The sequence below is a fragment of the Chlorocebus sabaeus genome, chromosome 24, assembly GCF_047675955.1.
Source record: "Chlorocebus sabaeus isolate Y175 chromosome 24, mChlSab1.0.hap1, whole genome shotgun sequence".
NCBI classification, from domain to species: Eukaryota; Metazoa; Chordata; class Mammalia; order Primates; family Cercopithecidae; genus Chlorocebus; species Chlorocebus sabaeus.
Window position 1 is genome coordinate 64,488,933 of NC_132927.1, and position 22,260 is coordinate 64,511,192.

At 43.0% G+C, this 22,260-nt stretch overlaps 1 protein-coding gene across 1 annotated transcript in view; it reads right to left on the minus strand.

Annotated features, from left to right (window-relative positions):
* The window catches only part of KCNK10 (potassium two pore domain channel subfamily K member 10), a 142,234-nt gene that overhangs the window by 4,725 nt on the left and 115,249 nt on the right, over positions 1 to 22,260 (minus strand). The window contains exons 5-6 of the mRNA XM_007987508.3: positions 4,550 to 4,736; positions 319 to 461 (exon numbers count right to left, since the gene is read on the minus strand). Coding sequence (XP_007985699.2) covers positions 319 to 461; positions 4,550 to 4,736 — 330 coding nt within the window. The remainder of the gene's footprint in view (positions 1 to 318; positions 462 to 4,549; positions 4,737 to 22,260) is intronic.

Consider the following 22,260-nt stretch of genomic DNA (forward strand, 5'->3'; position numbering starts at 1 on the left):
CAGCCGCAGTCTACCTCTCCTGACTATTTATTTTCATTTTCATTTTTAAAAAATCAGCTGTTGTTTACTAGTTTTTCCAGGATTTATGAACTGGTAAACGAATCACCATATTTTCTCACCTGCCAAAAAAAAGAATCCAGAAATAACTGTATTCTATTCTCCTTGGTTTTGAAGGAATGATTCAACATGAGGAAGCCTATGAGACCCCCGCTCCCAACTGAGCCAGAAACACTCCAGCCCACAGGACAGAGACAGGCAATTCTGGACACAAGCTCATCTGTTCTCAGAAACGTTCACAGAGTTAGGAAGGGGTCCTACCTCTTCTTTTGTCTTTTTGGACAGAACCCGTAGCCAATCTCCGATCATACTGAGGACAGCTGCAAAGTAGGCAAGGCCAACAAGGATCCAAAACCACACTAGGGGCTTATACCACTCGCGATAATTGATGCCAGCGTTTCCTCCTGAAAACAACCAAATGTTACTTTAACCGTGATCTAGTATATGGTTTTTGCAGAGAACACATATTCCAGTCTATGTAGTGAAGACGTCATCCATTATTGTCTAGCACTCAGCTGTTAGGTCTGCTGTGTACAAGGTGGACTGGGGTTAGAGGGCAAGGGGGAGACCCGTCCCTTACCCACAGGAGCCTAACTTGAGGCTTATTTCCCTCAATTCTTGATCACTAACCTTAATACCAGAAATAAAACATGCCAGTGGCCAACCTGACCTACTTATGCTCAACCTGAGCGTTGAGGATGAATGACTCTGAACTACAGCACAACACATCAGGCCTGGCTGTCATTGTTTTTTCTTAAACTTCTCTAAATGTATTTTAATAAAAATCAAATATCATATCGCCCCCTATGGTTTGGAATTCTTGGAACCATTTCCATCTTAAGCACTCATACATTTACTAAGAGACAAGTGGATGTGTGAAAGTAAAATTAGCTTTAACGGCATTACTGGGACTTTGATGCAAGCAATAGTGATTTAATGCTAACTGAGGAATGGTGTTTACATAGTGCTACTCCAAAGGGTCAATTAGGCTGAGTAATTAGAGTCACCATGAGCTAGAACTAAAAGGGACCTTTGAGGCCAATCCTTTTATTTTATAAATAAGGATTACAGTAAAAAAATCCATCAAACCAAATTGGCCAGTTGCCTGATTGCATTGACTGGCTGTTCCATTGAAAGGACCAGTCATTTATTCTGAATAATTAGCCTATTTATTCTAACCTTCCTACAGGCACTGCTGGAGGCAGCCATGCAAAACAGGTTGCAAGCCCAACCCCCCCTCCTAAAGAAGAAGTGAGGAAGCTTCTGGAAATAACGGACATCAGCCTCGATCTCTCTCTGGGAAACGCTGTTGCCTAAGGAAGCAGGCAGTGGCTGTTTCTAAGACGACAGATACTAGCAATGGATTGGTAACTACAGTATTAGGTGATGAGTGATTAGAGACTTTCCCACTGGACCAGGGTTGTAACCACATCTAGCACCACTGACTCTTACAGCAAAGGCAGCTGGGCAAGAAATGTGACCTGTGGCTCCTCTCGACAAGCCCAAAGCCAATCAGCAACACAGCCCAGCACTCCACGAGGTCCTGACAGCTACTGCCACTTCTTAACGTTAGAATTCCAACTTCTCTGTGCCAAGCCCCCTTCAGTTTGGTCCAGCTGCTTTTGGTTTTTCCTTTCAGACAACTCCCTCCTGCCTCTTTACAGCTTTAGGATACGATTTGAGTTCCTGCACCAGTAAGTGGTTTTTGAGGTTCATTTCATTTCTGTGGTTTCTGTGCTATGCCAGAGAAATCTGTAGCTTTCTCCTGTGGGCTATCTGGGAGTAAATATTTACCTTTGCAAGTCACTATCACCCAGCAAAGATGGTCACTAGGGTGCGCTAGTGAACAAGGAACAAAGAAGCAGGCAGTCAACACCCTTCTAAGTATCCCTTTATGAGCTGCTTATCTGGATTCGGAGTTCTGTGTGTGCTCCCAGACAGAGCTGCAAAATACTGTAAGGCTGTCCTAAAGTGAGTCCGCTGCAAAACAAATCAGCAATCAATCCTGAAGGATCAATGTTCTGATTATATTTCTAGTAGAGTTCGTACTATGTCAAATCACAGCCACCATCAACTCTGGTTAATGTGTCTTTTTCCAATGATTGGGCAACCTTCCCTATCACTCTTAGACTGTTACCAAAAGATAGAGACAAACTTCCAGTCTTTTCAGGCATGCGTTCTCCAGATTGGTGTGTGTAAGCTCGGAAAACTGGAGCTTGGAAGGGGTCTGGGCTAATTGCCGTCCGCACTGTGGCTTTTGAGAGACCACAGTCTGCAGAAACCTCAGGACAAAGGAAATATGGCTCTGTAATCACTGACAAGGGCAATAAAATTGTGCATGCCTAGGACTGTTTAGGTTGTGCCCTTACTAGGTAAGTAAAGATAAGGTAAAGTGCTAGTTTGTATGAAGTGCTCAGTCCATGGTAGATATTAATAATAATAAATAATAAAAGCATCATTTAAAAAATCTCACTCCCAGGCCTCTGCTGTTTGTGCCTCAGACTAACAGACCACACTGAGCCATTGGTTAGAGATCTGTGTCTGTCACAAGTATCTTATAATAGATAGTCCTCGGGACAGCCCAGTGCCATCCCAGAGAGCTCTAAAGCACTACACACCGCAGGTTATGCTTTGGGTACTTAAAGGCGTTTGTGAAATAGTTCAAAATTCCAGCTGCCACTACTTGTGTTTGCCTTAGATTGGAACCACGACTGAGTTTTCCCATAGACCAGCTACGGATGATGCTAAGGGATTAACTGGAATACATCTATAACTGTTCCTCTTACTTTTCTCAGTTTCTCTGTGCGGTCTCTCTTTGGAGCTTCAGGCCACTAACTAGATATCCATGGTTGAGCACTGTGCATAAGGAAAAATGGGTAGAGTCCTAGACTCCAGGATTTCTGTAAATGATTTTTAGTCGAATTGTCAAAAGTCAAAAAAACTAAATTAAGTCACTTTGCAATTCTTAGTCCTTAAGCAATAAAAAGGAAGGGGAAAAAAACCCCTACTGTTTCTACAAAGTGGAATTCAATCTTTGTCTGCCCAGTTGGAAGAGCTACAAAACCACTCTGCCAGTTATTTGTATTGTAAAATTAACAGGGAGGCACCCACACCCCTATTGATGAGCCTTCAGCAATCTCTTCCAGAATGTCCCGTTTGCCAGACTCCCAGAGATCAGAACCCACTCCTCCTGATGTGCACAGTATTTCCATGGAGAAATCAAGACACTGCTGGGATCACACGCCAAACAAGAACGGTCTGGCCAGGTGCAGTGGCTCACACCTGTAATCCCAGCACTTTGGCAGGCTGATTGCATGAGCCCAAGAGATGGAGACCAGCCTGGGCAACATGACTAAATCCCATCTCTACAAAAAATACAAAAAATAAAAATGAAAAATAGCCAGGCGTGATGGCACACGCCTGTAGTCCCAGCTACTCAGGAGGCTGAGGTAGGAAGATTGCTTGAGCCCCAGAGGTACGAGGCTGCGGTGAGCCGTGATCACACCATTGCACTCCAGCATGGGCAACAGAGAGAGATCCTGTCTCAAAAAAAACAAAACAAAACAAAAACAGTCTGCTTAGGGCTCAGGTCAGGCTGTCACTTCACCAGGAACTGGTAAAGGAAACACTCTCACACACACACACACACACTCTACCCAGACATTTCAAACTTGTGATAGATGTTAGAGTTGTTCGATCAAAGGGTTCACTTCTTGTAGTAGAAACCGATCACTTGACTGAACACCTAGAACTATCCTATTAGAAAAAAAGAAGGATGGCCTCTTCCTTCTATCCGTACCTTTCTACTACTTTGGGAAACTGGTGCTCATAAGAAACGAAGTCTCATTTCATTTGCAAGTTCCCTGGCCCTAGATGAAATTGATGGTGATTTTTTTCACTTCCTTAAACATAGCTCATCCACATTTATTTTTACAAGGAAGGCTCTTGCTTGTATACACACTCCTGCAGAATTCATGAGCTTATATTCCCTCTGGGCAGGTGTATCTCAGCTCCCCGTAGATACACCTTAGCTTTGTATCTGGTCATGCCCAGGACAACATTTGCAGAGACAATGGCTCTCACCTGGGAGTCAGGAAGCTGAACCCCAGGTCACTGCAGACCAAATTCTATGCTAATCTCATCTGAGTTTCCTATGTGCCACCTCCTAGCACAGCCTTTATCATTAGATTAGAAAATTCAGAAGTCCAAGATTCAATGAGAAATTCACTTTAGTCTTGCATAATTCATGTGACGATAAGGGAAATAGCATCCTGAGAAGGAAAGGGTTGGCTTTCTTTTCATGGCAGAAAAAACCTATGGTGTTTATATTATATAGGACTAGGGATTTGAAATGAGCCTCTTCATAGAGTAGTGACACTGAGTCATCTTCATTTGCTTCTCCTGCAACATCTTTTATCGATTGTGAAAAGCACAGCCAACAGATTATTTTCCCCACCAGAGCCCCAGTGCCTGGGATGCCAAGGGTGCTTACCTGCCACAAAATCACCAAAGCCCACCGTGGTCAGAGTGACCACCACAAAGTAAATGGACTCCAAGGCCGTCCAGCCCTCGATATACTTAAAGATGACAGCAGGGATCGTCACAAACACAATGCAGCCGGCCAAGATGAACAGGATGGTTGAGATGACCCGGATCTTGGTCTGACTCACTTGCTTTTTCTAGGAAGAGCAAAGGAGAAAGATAGACAAGTCAGCGGCATCACCCTGGATTCAGGATACAGATGCACAGAAAAAGGTATTGTGTCAGTGACTTTTAACTTTTCTCTGGTCATTGGCTGCTTGGAGGAAGTTTTATGAACTCCCTCCTAGAAAAGTGCACAAACAGAAGTTTTCAAGTGGTCTAGGAGGTTCTCAGGCTCCCTGAAGCCTGTTCCTGGACACCAGGTCAAACAAACAAACAAAAAATCCTGCTTAGCCGAAGCTTTGAATGTTTCTTGCATGGTTCCATGACTGCAGCCCAAATACTGATTCTAACTTCTCACTGGTACAAATATAATCATTTCCCAAAAAGGGCTTGCTGCCATTTGTCATGTAGTATTACTGATCCTCCATTCGTGAGAATGAGTTTGGAACTTTTTCCACAATGGTGGTGATGGATTTGCACCGGTTTCCTTGTGTCAAACAGAATATGCTGGAAAAAAAATTATCCAAGTCAGGCCAAAATGTTTGGATGAAACGGAAAACACAGTCATCCCCATCTTCACTTGTGACTGACTCTAGCCAAGTATTTGCGTGTTTCTTCACCCCCACCTTTTCCCTGCTGAAGCTGTACATTTATAACACACTTTGGTTTTAAAACACACCTGTTTGAGCTGGTGCTGTGATCATCATGTGTGCTGACTGTATCACTCACAAGAGACAGGACAGAAGTTAGCATAACAGGTCCCCATCTAAATGGGTAGTAGGATAACAATTAGATTGACTTAATGATCTGTGGTGAAATCTCCTTTGGGGCTTTGAAATTTTTATACATCTCTGCAAACAAATCTCATCTCATGCCAGCTCTTGAAGGAGTCAGTTATTGGGTCATTTAAAAAAAAAAAAAAAAAAGCATCTAGAATGGGAATTAGACTGATACTGGGGCAAAGGAATCATACCAGTGGAGTCCAGGAGTGGGACTGGTAGCATCGACGATATTCTCTTTGGATGTGCTGAAGGCAACACTTGAATTGACTCTAAGCTGAAAAATCCTCGCAACTCTCAGAATTGATGCTGGAGACTGTCACCAGGAGGCCCTGGTATCATATACTAGCATACATATATGAACTATGTGTTTAGCACCAGAATGTATGACCTTTCTACATTGCCTAGATGAATTTTCTGCAAACGTACACCACATTTAGGGCAATCAGTATAGGAAATCCGTACCATGAGACTTGCATCCTCTTCACTGCACCAAGCACAGAGAGACTTTTGCTTTATATACTTCATTTTACACATGCAAAACAGAAGCCAAGAGGGGTTAAGGGACTTGCATCAAATGATGCTACTAATTAGCTGAGATTAGAATTCCGATGTAATTAATTCTCAGTCCAGTGCTTAACAATGGAAACAGCTTTTCAAGTAATTCAACAATTCACCAGCCCAAAGAAAGTTGTCAAACAAAGTCGTCTGCATCTAACAAAAGAAATCAGACTAACTCCTGCTGAAAAGGGGCAGTCCTCTGTCCCTTCTGTGAAGGAAGACTGAGAATAAAAAATGGTCACTGGGTGATCCGTCCAGGAAAAGCTAAAGAAATGCCACCCTCCCTTGTAAAAAGGAGGTACTTTTCTAACTCCTAAGAAGGTATCTGGTATATAAAATGGGAACAGGGAAAAATAATTTGGTCTATGCTCGGATATAGAAACCCTCCTAATCTCAGAGAAGCCATCTGAAAAAAAAAAACAATTTATTGATATTGTTGAAACTGTATATGAAAATATTGACTTTTTCACACATGAAAGTGTCATAACAAGATACATTACATGAAAACTGCAGGGAAAGTTTTGTCCATTTCATAAATTTCCACGTTGGATATTATAGGAGGGTTTTGTGAAGGCAGGTAAGCCCCTCTGAGAATCCAGGAACGTACTTTAACTAACCTAGTTTTGTTTGCAGAAATGTATGAAAAGTTCAAACGCCAAAAGGAGATTTCGCCATAGGTCATTAAGTCAATCTAATTGCTAGCAATGGGAGTACTATTCCTCCTCAAATATTCCTCCTCAAACATATAATGAAATTAAAATGAATTAAATGTTTGTGAGATGGTTGTTAAGTCATAAATTAAGATGTGAATGTAATTTCAATCTAAATGAGGTTGAGGTTGGCAAAAGAGGACTGCAAGTACGTAGGAAGCTGGAGACGTTCCTGGACTTCAGGAGATGGGCAGGAGGGAAGATGGGGAAGGACAGGGGTGGATTTGTTTGATGGCAGACAAGGAGGTGTATAACAAAGGCTAGATCGTGGCATCTTAATTGCATCATCTACTGGAGACTTTATCAGCAAGATAAACACTTTACCACTACTCATTGCCCAAGCCAACAAGTGTGTTCCTGGGCTGCTTCTCCCAGACATCCAAGGGTGATGCTCAGAGAATGTTTGGAGCATTTAATTATCAGGGTATTTTAGGGACTTAAGAAATGAGTGTCTTGCATGTGTATGTGTGTGTAGGTGGATGAAAATATGTGTATACCCATACTTCGCTATAAAAAGAAGTGCTGTGGGTGTAAGGTTTTAGCAATATCTGTTATTCTGGATACCCATGTTTTTGCTGCCCTCTAGGTATTTTTAAAAAAAAAAAAAAGTTGCCTTAATTGAACATTTTAAACTGCAGCTTTCACAACGGAATCACAAACCATCTCATGTACCGTGTGGTGATCTTCAGTTTTCTTATCTCCATTAGTCCTGTAACTGTTCACTACTGCTGAAAAACCATAATAGTGTTTAAGAACACAGAGTCTAGGCAAAGACTGCCTGAGACACATCCCATTCCCATTGCTAAATAGCTGAGTGACCTCTCTGTGCATTAGGTTTTTTTTCTCTATAAAATGGAGATATGAAACCCCACCTTATCACATTGTTTGGAAGATTAAACAAGTGTGTAAACACTTAGCACAGTGCCTGGTTAATATTCAATGCTTGTTAACAGGCAATTTTAATGTAAATGCTCAAATTTTTCCTTAGATGTAGACAGTCCCAGGTTCAATGCCTCTCTTTGCCATTGAGGAATGTTCCCTCATATGTGGCTTAAGATAATCTTTGTTTAGCTTCAGGAGTTTGCTGCTGGTTGTCTTTTCCTGGATATATTGTATACCTCATTGTCAATGACAACAAATGTCCTCATTCTCCTTTGGTTCTTCTTGCCAACTCTGGTTTGAGCTCTCAGACAGTCTCAGCTCACACTCTTGGAAGCTTTTTTATTTGTCTTCCAATTAATTCCACCCTACTTCCAAAACCCCAGGCTCAGCCACCTCCCCATCCCATTTTTCATCATCCTTCAGAAACTGCCAAGAATTGCAGATGATGTTTGCAATGTCAGGAATCAGCTGCAGAGGGATTCTGAGAGGCACAAACCTCGCTCTCCCTGCCTCCCTGCCACTCCCCCTGCCACTTACAGTATGGAGCTGTGTTTCCACGGTAGGGTTGCTAGGCAAAATTGCATTGCTTACTTACCAGTAAGCAGAGTTGCTAGCAGAAAGCTCTGTGAGAGCCCAGATCTAACTAAGCTAATGTGTCCTTAGGCTAACAAAACTGTTATCAGGGAAGAGATGGTCTGATATGACATTTGGATAGAACTGATAGGATGGTTGTGTACTTCTGTCTAAATCATGTTTTCACACTTTGTTGATTGGTTCGACTAGAGCGCGTGTTCTTCCCTTCTCTTTACACAAACAGTATTTTGCAAAACTATCTCCCGTATCCGATTGATACAAACTATAGGAATTTCTGAAGTACTCAAAACCCATCTCCTGTAGAGTTGTTCATTTAGTTGTTAAAATTATATGTGCAATTGTTCCAAAGACCAAGCAAGCTTCGTAAACAGGAGGAGAGGGAGCCAGTTCTAAGAGCTCTCTCTTTTGAGAGAGGGATGTATGGACTGACAATTCGGGAAGTGTTTACTTGTTTCAGGCCTCAGAGGGCTAAGCCACATGTCCAATTCTCATTAAGCATAATTCTCCGCCTGTTTTTGTTTACTTCCACAATGTTATTTTGGAGAGCATGTATACTTCCATTCATTTGTGGGCTATTTTTTTCATTTAATTTTTACCCACTCTTTAATCCCCATTGTTTGCATCTTTATGTAATTTCTTAGAATTCTGAGATTAACAATTCAGATTGTTTTGTCTGGCTGGGAAATTACTTATTCGTTGTGATTTCTAGCCAGGATGTCAGGGATTTTACTCAAGAATAAAGACACTGCAGTAAAAATCCTAAGGCAGAAGCTAAACATGCAAGCTCGATTTATGGCTTGGTTTGTTGAAATGCAAACACATCACCATAGTAATACAACTGAACTGAGGATAATTTCTCAAAATGGAAAGATAATGGGAACTGCCTAGTAAGAGGACTGACTTCATTTTCTTATAACATGTTTTCTTCCAAGATTTATTTTAGAAGGTTCACTTACAACTAATAATTTCAACATCACAATGAATGGCCTTGTGGCACTAGCAATTCTATAAACTGAGTAGAGCTTTTAAACATCTTTGCCTAAAATCTCCATGGTAGAGATGCCGTAAGCACCCATTAGTGAGAATAGTGAAGTGAAACCTTCATGAAGCCTACTGAAAAAGTCCCACTCAAAAGCTGAATACACAAATGGATCATATCTACACACACAAAGAAAGTTTATCTCCAGCTTCTGACTCTGAGTCATGTTGCATGGCACCTATGACAGACTGGCCAGTTCAGTACTCTGCTGGTTTCACTATGCAAAGTTTTTGAAAAAGATGTTGGTATATACGGGTAAATTGTTTTTATCACTAGACTACCAATATAGGTGCATCTGGGATGGAAAAAAAAGAACATTCACAAATAATAAAAACTCAGGCCAGGCGTGGTGGCTCACGCCTGTAATTCCAGCTCTTCAGGAGGCTAAGTTCAGGAGTTCAAGACCTGCCTGGCCAACATGGGGAAACCCCATCTCTACTAAAAAATACAAAAATTAGCTGGGCATGTTGGCAGATGCCTGTAATCCCAGCTACTCAAGAGGCTGAGGCAAGGAGAATCGCTTGAACCCGGGAGGCACAGGTTGCAGTGAGCCAAGATTGCGCCATTGCACTCCAGCCTGGGCAACAGAGAGAGACTCCATCTTAAAAAAAAAAAAAAAAATCAACTGTTCCACTGCAAGAAGACTTTAATTAAAATTTTCAAAAGTTTTCTATTCTGAAAAACTGGTGACTGTTAACATTTGAAGATAATATGCTATTGGAACACAAGATTTGGCATTTAATTCATTCTGCACATAATTATTTAAAACCTTTATATGTCAGGGACCATTCTAGTTGCAAGGGACATGGCAGTTCAAGGGAAGGAGGGAGGGAAGGAAGGAAGAAACAGAAGGAGGGAAGGAGGGAAGAGAAAGAGAAAGAGAGAAGAAAGAAAAAAAGAAAAGAAAAAGTTCCTTCCTCTTGCACACAAAGTCCAGCGGGAAGATCTGAGCCTTTGGCTGAAAAAGTCTGTGTGGCACTGTCCATGGTGCCCCACCCTGGTAGATACTGAAGGCAAAGCTTAGTACCTAATGACACCTTGGTGACCAAATATATCACCTGGGAGAGAAGAAAGGAAAGAATAACATTCTTGTAGCTATGGCATGTGGAATATAAAAGCATGCCAACTGTAATGGACGATCTTTAAATCTCTGTTAGTCAGACATTCAGAAGATATGTCTCAGAGGCAGGCATAATTCATAAGCGATCACACCATATGCAGAAAACATGCAGACAAATCCTTAACTGAAGAAGGGTCCATCTCTTTGGTTGAAGTGTGAAAGAAAGCCCGTGGAAAGGTAAGGAGAATGGGACACCTGCTGATGAGCCACACCAACTGAGTAACTCCTGACAATCCCAAAAGATGTCCCTCCCAGCTGCTCACCTATCCAGATTCTGATTTTATCCCACTCAGATTTCAGCAGCATCATGAACAATGCCTCCATCTCAAACAGCCTCTCCACCATCACAAGCAGAAGCATACAATAATACTACAGTAACAAGGCTACAGACAGCTAAAAGGTAGACTCACTCTTCTTCCATTGGCTAACAAGGTGTAAGGTCACAGTTCCCTGGCTATGCAGTGCACAGGAGTGAAGGCATAAGACCCCTCTAATAGGATAAATGCTCATTTTCCACCCCAGTGCTTCTTTCCTTGTATAGGGAGCTCCACCTGCTGTAATACAGATGGCCACTCAACTCTTATTCTGACCCGGGATTCCTGTTAACCCAGCCCCTTCCTCTCCCCTTCCTTCTGGGAGGTACTCCTTGTGGTGATCTGTCTAATTCTGAGGTTGTATTAGGAAACTCTTCTTTCCACAGATATAAACCACATTCTTCAGTATAAAGGGAATATAGTAATGTTAGGCTTTATCATCTCCTTTGTCTTATTTAATTTATTAATTTTATTTATTTATTTATTTATTTATTTATTTATTTATTTATTTACTTGAGGCAGAGTCTCACTTTGTCACCCAGGCTGGAGTGCAGTGGTGCAAACTCGGCTCACTGCAACCTCTGCCTCCTGGGTTCAAGCGATTCTCCTGCCTCAGCCTCCCAAGTAGCTGGGATTACAGAAGCACACCACCACACTCAGCCAATTTTTGCATTTTTAGTAGAGATGGGGTTTCACCATGTTGGCCAGGCTGGTCTTGAACTCCTGACCTCAAGTGGTCCAGCCTCCTCGGCCTCCCAAAGTGCTGGGATTACAGGAGTGAGCTACCGTGCCTGGCCCATGATTTTTTATTTTAGCAGAAAGCTCAGTGATTATTCTACTATGAAGGGGGAAAGAGGTGAAATCCTCTGGTGTTCAGCAAGCTCTCTTCAAGACAAGGTGAGTTCCCTTCTTTAGATTGTGAATGTTCACCCGGAAGGAAGACATGTAGTAAAAGCAGAAAAGTTGGGTGAGATTACAGTGGGTTTCCTGCTAAGGGTGCTCTGCTAAAAGAAGAGTGGATTGGGATAGCCATTAAGGAACCCTGAGCTCTGGCTAGAGCTGTATGGGAAGGACAAGAACCTGAACAGCAGGCGGGGCAAGGGGAGAGCAGTGTCAGGGTTCTCATGCAGCCGTAAAACAGACTAGGTCAGTAAAACACCCCTTGCCTCGCTGGCTCCTCTAGGAACACTTTACTCTTTCTCATCCTTCCCACCCATCTCTTAGCTAAGCAACTGTTCCCTGGAACCAGTATCCAAGAGTACCCAGAACATGTAAAAGAGAAGAAAGCTGTCATATGACCCCTATCCCCACTCCCATGAGTAGCCCAGAGGCTACTAGATAGAAGAACTATCTATAGGTCCAGGAATAAAAGTAAATGACAAACAGGCATGCATTTTCTGTGGCCTTATTTATCTTGCCTGTTAGAAAATTTGAAGACAGCCTTCAAGATCAGATAGATTTAGGTCAACACCTATATAAATGCCTGGGTATGCTGGGTAAGCAGTAAACAACCCCCTTCCCAATAGTCAGTTTCTTTTCTTTTCTTTCTGTCTCTTTCTTCCTTTTTCTCTCTCTTTCTATATTTCTTTCTCTCTTTCTTTTTTCTTTTTTTCTTTCTTTCTTTTCTTTCCTTCCTTCCTTCCTTCCTTTCTTCTTTCTTTCTAAGTTCTTCCCTTCCTTCCTTTCTTCTTTCTTTTTTGACCAACACTTTTAATGTAAGCACCTAGGGATGCTTGTCCACATAAAACTATAAATAATAATAAAATAAGCATTAAGAAATCTTACAGAGAAAGGTATGTGAACTAGAAGAGAAAAAGGCAACATGAAGTAAACAAAATTAGAAAATCTTTAAAAAGATAATTGAGAAAAAGACTTTGGGGTATAGAAAGAAGAGACAGAACAAAAGATCTTGAGGGATCTAGATTTTTTCTGGAGGAATAAGAAGGCTTCCCAGCTACACGTCTACCTAATTGTTTCAGAGATAAAAAGAAAATGGAGAGAAGGGAGAAAGGGATATGCATGAACTTTCTAGTTAGACTAGGAATGAGAAGTTACATAAGAAGGAAATACAGCTTTATAGAAAGTCACGCAGAAATAAACCCTACACTGGAAAGGCCTGCATTGAGGGAACTGGACAGAAGCACCTACAAAAGAAAAAATTCCTTTAGCATATTTTTCAAGCCATGAATGCAACTGAACTCTACAACTTTTCTATTCCTTTTTTCAATCAGTATTGATCATGTACCTACTCTCTGTCAGGTAGTGAGCTAACTTCACTGGTGAGTAAAACAAAACGGGCCCCAGTCTCACAGAGCTAGTAGGAGTTGAGCCAAGCATTAAACAATCATGCAAGGAAATAATTAATCACAGCTTGTGATAAATCAGACATGTTGTGAAGGGGAAATCCACGGAGTGAGAGAGTGTAAAAGGGACCTCATGACACTGTGGAATTGTTTGCCTATCACAGTCTCCATATTTACTGCCCATACCTCAAGATTCCCTCTTCGCAGTAAAGGGAGTTGTTGCAAATGATCCAAAACAGAGGATTAGTGATGGAGAGAAATAACCCTGCAAGGAGGCTAGAGAGGTGCCAGTGAACTTGGACTTCACATGCATTGGCTGTTTTCTACTCCTGACAAAGTTTCCATTGGAGCCTCATGGCAGAATCACCCAGGGCGAGTACCTTGACATCCTAGGGGACATGATCTCATCTAAGTTTTATACAAATGCCTCCAGGAAATGCCAGGCTCCAATTGTGTGTTGTGGACAAATAAATGCATACACAATTCATGTGCTTATTCATCTATCATTCATTTATGATTATTAAAGAGGAGCATTGCTCTTTCATTTGATTAGGATGGATTTGCTTAGAAGGATTGCACTGGGTCGGGCACAGTGGCTCATGCCTGTAATCCCAGTACTTTGGGAGGCCGAGGCGAGTGGGTCACTTGAGGTCAGGAGTTCGAGACCAGCCTGACCAATATGGTGAAACCCTGTCTCTACTAAAAACACAAAAATCGGTGAGGTGTGGTGGCGGGCACCTGTAATCCCAGCTACTCAGGAGGCTGAGGCAGGGGAATTGCTTGAACCCGGGAGGCGGAGCTTGCAGTGAGCAGAGATCATGTGACTGCACTTCAGCCTGGGCAACAGAGTGAGACTCTGTCTCAAAAAAGAGAGAAAAAAAAAAAAAAAGGACTACACTGAAGCCTATTTTGATTGCTGAACATGCATAATAATGTCCTGGCTTTTAATTAGTACATTTTTTTCCTCTTAAAAGAATTAAGTTATATGTAAACTCTTTCATGGAGCTTAATGTCATGAATTAAATAGACTTTTACCTTTCATGAAGAGGCTGGGCTGTTTAACTATGCAAATGAAAGCAGATATAGGCATCCCAAAGCTGTGACTCCAGGGCACACGTGCTCCATAAGATAAAGTAGTCAACAGTGCCCCACCCTTAGGTAGGGTTGCATCTCTGTAGATAATATTTCCTTTACAAGAGTACTCTTTAAAATGCAGTTCTAGATTACATTGCTCCTGCAAATTGTTTAGCAGAGATATGCATGAACAGTTTGAACAGTTCTCAGAGGACCAGAAACTGAGAATCTAAAAGCAACAAAAGAAGATCTCTAGACCTCCTGATGTTCACCCCATGCTAAAAGAAAGATTAGAAAATGGAATTGGACCAACCCTGGTGATGCTCAGCCTGTGGCGTATGGTAAGTGATTATCAATGATACTGCCATAGGTCTCCCAAGCCACTCCCACTGTCATGCTGTGATCGAACAGAGCTAATGTGATCACAGGACATGACCACGTTCGAGGATCCTCGTCTTTCTTTTTGTCCATCAATAATTTGAACATCCTTCTTTAGTTTGGTGAAAGACAGATCTCCTCCCAGTATAGAAGCTGCAATGTACCACCTACTGACTTTCCCAGCCTCTCCTGCTATGAGGATACAAGCACGTGACCCAGGCTTTCACAGTCATAAAGACTTATGTGGTTCAGACTTTGAACCACGCCCATGCAGACGTAACGGGGTTAAACCTTGAAGTAGTCATCTGAGAGTCCTCTGTGTTTTCCTCCTCCTCTTTCCTCTCACTGGCACCCAACCCCCACCAGACCATTCTGAAAAGAGGTGTGGAGATTCTCAGAGGCACCCTTACAGAACCACTTTCTCCTCTCCCAGACAGTAGGCAAGACCACGTTAGGAACAGAGACAGGGAGAAGATGGAATGGCCACTCAGCCTGGAGCAAAAGTACAGTGGGAGGGACGAGGTCTTCCTAGGGTCTTCCCGGGGGGGGGGGAAGCAAAATGTCCAGTCTGGAGGCCAAGAGGAAGAGATCAGATACAGAGCTTTCTGCTGGTGATTCACCACCTGTGCATAGCCCACCTCTCAATGATTCACCACCTGTGCACCGCCCACCTCTCAAGAGTCCTGGACCCTCCTAGGTCCTTCAACAGAGGGTGAGGGACTGGAACCCTGAGTGGGGTGGACATGGAAGGTAAACCTCGCCCTTGATCAAGGTGGAAGTGAAAGCATCAGTAGGGAGCTTCCATGGGAGGTGGGGTGGCAGGCAGGAGCAGACGTATCTTGGATGTTATATAAAGAAACGGGGACCCTGTGGAAGTCATTCCAGGGATGGTGGCACCAATGCTGGTAGTATGCCCCACTCCAGAAGCAGCCACAAGGATGGTTCTAGCGGCAGCATCTGGGGCCACTGCCCTGTATGTGCTCAGGCAGACACAGCAGTGGCTTCTTCTAGGACCAGTTCCGTAGTGTGATTTGGTCAGTGTCCTTAACAAGGTACCTTCCAAGTTTGGGTTTCCAACCATCCCAAGGATGTGGTAGCTATCCAATATCCTTTTTGAAATTGTTTTCATTTCTGTTTAAATTAGCCATAGTTTCTCTCATTTTGAGCTCCGCTACCTGCCTGTAACAGCTACTCCTGGAGGTCAGGGCAAGCTGGCTTCAGCCACTTGGAGGCAGGTTAAGGACACAGCCCAGCTGGACACCCTGGAACAGACCTGGAATTCTGGGCTCCAAGAACTGCCAGAACTGTAAGCAGATGTGATGTAACTGCTGTGGGTAATCTCTCTCTGACATTCCTGAATCTTAAAAGTCTTGTTAAAATGTACAGCTGGTGTCAGCTGCAGTTTGGAAGGTGTTGTATCTATTCCTGAGAATCTAGTATTACTGGGGAAAGTGGTGTCCATCTCCCTCAGCTCCAGGACAGCAGGACAATAGCACTCCTGCTTCTGAGGCAGAAGGATCTATCACCTGCCGAAGGTGGGCAGCAACACTGTCACAAATGATCAGTGATTAGAGCAGAGGTCAGCAATCCAGAGGGAGCTGATGGAGTAACACAGGGAAGGCACAGGCTGTGGCCAGGACATGGTGACAACCCCTGCCAGTACCAGAGGGCAGGGAAACTTGGACAGGGTAGGTAGCAGGTGGGAGGGGTACTGTGGGGCCAGTGGAGCACCAGGCCTTGGGGCCAAATATAGATCCAGAGAAAAGATTCAGAAGTACAATTATCAACGTGTTAATGGTGGATCTCTTTGGACAGAGGATATTTACACGATTTTACCTTTTTCTTTGCACTCCTCTGCATTTTCCAAGGCATCTACGGTGACCATGTATTCTCTTTGCAGTCTTTGTAATGAGAGAAAAGGAAAAGGGGGAGAGGTGGGAGAGAGTGTGAGGGAGAGGGCTAAGGAGAAGAGAAGGGAAGGAGAAAACGAGCAACATGCTCATGAACGTGGCAGTGATTCCCTTGAGAAATAACAGCACGGTGCCCTTGAAAATCATTCACTTGGTCTTTCTTCCCTTTGGAAAAGGACTGACAACCCTTCCTTGCAGGGAAAACCAAAAGAGAAAAGGAGGAAGAGATAATCCCCATGGTAATGGAAGAGAGATGGGCCTTGTCTGAGCCTTCAGGATCCAGGAATGTTTGCCAAAGGTGGCAGTGGGAGAGCTGTAAGGACCTGGCCGTGATCCAGTTCAAGAAATGCATCCTGCCTGCTGCCTCATGCCGCCTCCTCCCCCTCCAGAATGCAGCAACCCCCTTTCTGAGGAAGCTGTCAGGGACCCCTACCCACCCGCACTTCCCCCAACTGCTCCCTACCCCCACTGCAGGCAGGCAGTTGCTGACCCCTCTTTCTTGCTGTAGTAGCAGTTAGTTTGCAGTTCTGGAGCAACTGGATGGTTTATTGGTGCCCCAGTACTGCTCCATTTCATCCTTTGGTGCCTTTCCTAAGACTTGATTTTTTTAGAACCATTTTAGCTTCACAGCAAAATTGAGAGGAAGGTACAGAGATCTCCCATATAGCCCCCGCCCTACACATGCGCAGCCTTCCCCACTATCAACATCCCACGCCAGAGTGGTGCACTGGTTACAAGTGATGAGCCTGTACGGACAATATCACCCAGAATCCACAGTATACGTTAGGGTTCACTCTTGGCGCTGTACATTCTATGGGTCTGGACAAATGTCTGATGACATGTATCCACCATTATAGAATCATACACAATAGTTTCCCTGGCCTAAAAATCCTCTCTGCTCCACCGATTCATCCCTCTCTTCCCCCAAGCTCCTGGCAATCATGGATCTTTGTAACTGTCTCCATAGTTTTGTCTTTTCCAGAATGTCATGTAGTTGGACTCATACTGCATGTAGCCTTTTCAGATTGGCTTCTTCCATGCAGCAATATGCATTTAGCATTCCTCCGCATCTTCTCATGGCTTCATAGCTCATTTCTTTTTAGCTTCTGTGCCCTTTTAAGGGCTGCTCCATCTGTTAGGATGTTCTTCCCCCTTTTTAATGCTTGTTGGACTCCTGTTCATTCCTCACACACAATTCTGACATTACCTCCTGCGGGAAGCCCACTCCAGTTCTGGTTAGAGCTACCACTTCTTCCTCTCTGCTGTCCATGTTCCTTCACCCTTGCACAGTCCCCAGTCCATAGAGCTGCTCAACCTGCAGTGCTGTCTGTCCATCCATCTGTGTGTCTCCCTATTACACAGTGTGCTCTTTCACCTCAATGCTCTAAGTGCCCAGCACAGTGCGCAATTTTCTTTCCTTTCTTTCTCTTTTTTTTTTTTTTTTTTTTTTTTTTTTTTTTTTTTTTTTTTTTTTTTTTTGAGACGGAGTCTTGGTCTATCGCACAGGCTGGAATGCAGTAGTGCGATCTGGGCTCACTGCAACCTCCGCCTCCTGGGTTTAAGCGATTCTCCTTCCTCAGCCTCCTGAGTAGCTGAAACTACAGTCACGTGCCACCATGCCCAGCTAATTTTTGTTTTTTTCAGTAAAGATGGAGTTTCACTATGTTGGCCAGGATGGTCTCGATCTCTTGACCTCATGATCTGCCCGCCTTGGCCTCCCAAAGTGCTGGGATTACAGTCATGAGCCACCGCATCTGGCCCACAGTGCATTTTTCTATAGCTGCCTCCTCTATTTTAGCACCTTGAGAAAATATAAGAGTATTATTTAAGGCACATATTCTATAAAAACAATAAAACCATTCATCCAGCCAGAGATAAACTGACAGGATTTTATAATTTTATAATTTGGAATGCTAGTAAAGGTACATAACACAGAAAGGTATAGTCAGATGGATGTACACACACACGTATATAATAAATATTTGTGGAATAGAATTGAATATTAATAGCACAGGAAATACATTAAGGGAAGAGGCTTAACTATTGGAACATGGCCATTTTCATGAGAATAGAAATTAAATATGTAAATTCTTGAAAGTAACATGGGAGCTCCCTGGAAGCTTTGTTTATAACCCTGTTTAGATTATAACACCCCCTAGGAGGTGGTCTGTAAGCTTTTCAGGGTGTTTGTGGTTGTCACAACTGGAAGGGCACGTTTGGCATGTACTGGGAGAAGGCCAGAGACGTTCAGACATCCTGCAATACAACAATCAGTGCCACAAATCACAGAACCATCCCACATTTAGCATGAGTTTTGAATGTCCCACTGAGAAAAACTCATGTCTACAATTATCTGAGCCAAGAACCTAACTCCCTTTTACATGTGAAGACACACACACAAATTGTTTACATCTTTTCAAAGTTGACCAAATTTTATAAGAATCTGAATCTAACATAAATAGATTAGCTGGAACCTTGCCAAGAGTTGTTCTCTATTTTGGAAAACCACACCACTGGAGAAAAAGTCCTTTGTGACATCTTAGTCATCAACACAACATATCTGAACCAATCTGCATTTGGAGATACTGCAGTCTGCATACAGAGGACAAGACTCACTACTCCAGCAGGTCTCCTAGGGTTTCATAACTGAGCACCTATTACTGAAACATTACTTTCCATTTATTTCTCCTTTATATTATAGCTAGAAAATTTGCATTGAATTTTTCAAAATTACCTGTATGGGCAAGGTGCGCTGTCTCTGAAATCCATTTCAATATAGTAAAGGAGTATTCATAAATACATGCTATAAAAGGATATTGGATATTACAGGGTTCAGAACCACTGGGTGAAGGTAAATTGTATACTGTATTTAAGAAGGTTGACTTGATAAGTCTGTAGAATTACACTTCTAGGTAGAGCCTGATGAGGTCAAAGTGTCTGCATATGAATACCATTCACAATAAGCATTATCAGGGAGCAGCTCCCCTACAGACCCATCTTTTATTCAAAACAATTGTACATCAAAGACTAAGAACTTTTTTTCCCATTGCCATTTGTTTGCATACAATACTGCTTTCATTTTCAAGGTCACTCTCTCTCTTTTTTTAGAGGGGGTTGTGCTGAATTAGGAGAGCAGGAGGGATAGAGGATGTCTCACTATGCTGCCCAAACTGGGCTGATCCTCCTGCCTCAGCCTCTCAAGTAACTGGGACCTAGTCCAGCTTCAAGGTCATTTTCTATATCAAGATGTATAAGGTCATGTCTAGCAATGTTCATTCACTGATTCATCAAGTACGGATTAAGTGCTCTCTGGGTGCCAGGCCCTGTGCTAGCACCTGAAGATGCAGTGGTGAACAGGCAGATGGGACCCGACCTCACACAGCTCAGAGGCTGCTGGGGATGCCCGGCATTAATACAGTGAGATGAATGTTACTCTAGGGGTCTACAAGATGCTATTGGCGGGGGGCAGGGGGCGGTGTTGACCTTATTTAGAAGTCAGGAAAAACTCCCCAAGCAACTGACATTTGAGCTAAGACCAGGAGGAGGGTACAGACATTATTTGAAACACCATAAATATCACACGCAAAAGTCTGGAGATGAAAGAATGTGGCACATTCAGTGCAAACGTGGAGGTCCACTGCTTTCCCATGGTGAAGCAGAGATTTCTCCCCAAACACGATCATCAAGGCTCTTACTTCAGGAAATATTAACTACGACAAACTTTTAACATTTTGACCCATAAAATCTTTTCAGAAAACGTGGTTGCTGGGTTCCTTTTTTATTTCCCTAAAAATAGAAAATAATTTCAATTCAAGACATTTCTAGAAATATCATTAAAGGCACATGATCATTTTTTAAAAATAGAAAGGAGTAGGGAAGCAAATGTGTGCCCATCTTCTAGGCAGGGGACAATCCCATCAACTCTTAAACTCTTCCCATAGTGGCTCACGGAAGCAGGTGTCACATATTTATACAGCCATCTGGACAGGTCCTCTTCTTCCTCTTCCTTGGGGAAAAGGTTGATAATCTTCCAAAGGGTAGATAAAAGAGAGAGACACCTAATATAAATACAGAATTAAAGGGCTCAGGACAATTGAGACTTTCTGAAGAGCAGTGGAGTCAAGAAGCATACAGCAATGTCAGGAAAAGGATGCCAGAAAGAAAGTGGTAATAACACTGCAAGAACACCATATGGCATTTACATGTCATGTACTGCATTTTAAATGTTGATGCTTGCTTTTTTTTGTTAGCTCTGGTGCCAACTCTGTTACAGTACATAGCAAAGTTTATTTTTTTGTAAAAAATCACATGGAAGTTCTCTGTAACCTATTCTTCAAATTGGACATAAATTCCCTTTTATTTTAACCACAGGATATTTATTCGTTATTCTAATTTCTCAAACTAATCTGCAAAACAGTTTAGAACGAGAAGGGACAGTGCTGACAACTGAGACGAGATGCCCGATACATTCATTTGTGACTACTCGGGAGTGAGAGGGGACCTGGGGGTGGGGAGTGGATAGGTAGACAAATAAATACTAATACTAATAATTTAGCATTAGTTCTTTCAAGCATTCCCCAGACTCATATAGAAAGACTATGGATGTTATTCACGGTGAAATTCATTCCTGCCAAGGAATGGAAAAAAGTAATGGAGGAAACATCACTCAATCTGAGACGGGAAATGGTGTAATAACACGGTATCTAAACAGAAGACACGGCGTTTGAGCTCAGTAAAACCCATCTTCTGAGAATCCCTTGTTGGTATTTGCAAGGCCAGGCATCTTTTGTGCGGAAACTTTAGTCTTCCTTTAGGATCTTTTAGCAACACTTTGACGCATTTTTATAAAAATACAAACTGGTCCTTGTGTTCGAGATCTAGTAAGAGCACGGGCAAGCTGAGAGGCAGTCAGCATGTAGCTAAAATAAATTCTTATTCATTCTTGGATTTTTTGTTCTTTTTTTACTAGAATCTACGTATGTGGTAAGATCACATGGGCACATCTGTGTGAACAGTTGCAGCCAGTGAAGTGCGGCTGAGGACGAAGAAGACAACCTGCCTCCTTCACGCAGACCAAATGGCAAGGGCACCCCCTGGGGGAGCCCCAGAGGAGCCAATCAACCTGCCGTCTGCACTCTTCCTTGTGCTGTTTGCGTTTCGAAAGGGCTCACTGCATCACGGCCAATGCATCTTCTCCTCCCAAGGCCATGCTTGATGGCTGAGGTCCTGTCCCAGATATAGACCCTGTTACCAATGGGTTTCTTTCTGTCGCTACCCTTTCTGGGGCCCCCTCCACTTCTCCAGCCCCACCCACCTCCATGCCCATTTCCAGGAAGGGTAGGACAGAGGGTAGCATCAGCAAGCATCTCTCCTTCATTTGTGAAGCTTACACATCCTGGGTGCTTGGAAAGAGACCTGGTTCGTGTCTCTCCCTCTTTAATCAATTCACAATCAATAAGTATTTACTGAAAACCTACAAAGCACTTAGCACTGAGCAGGTCCTACAAAGACACAGGCCTAGAAAGGCACAGTAACATTTAGTTTCAAGGCCCTTAGGCTTTCCTTGAGCAGAATAATCCATTGGCAACACAAGACAGGTGCTTGCGTGATGTGAAATGTACAAGCTAGAATTCACAAGTCCCTCTCTGGACTCCCATAGCTAACAGCGTTCTATAATAGTGGATAGCATTGATTGAGGCTATGCGGCAGGCACTGCTCTCAAGTATCAACTAAGTGCCAAAACAGACAGGAACCACTATTATCCTGATTTTTTCAAATAAGAAAACTGAGGCACAGCCTGAGGTCACGTAGCTGACAAGCAGTGGACAGATCACACGGACCATTCACCAAGGTGGTGTGACTTCAGAGCCTGCCTGCCCGAGCCCTCGTATCATT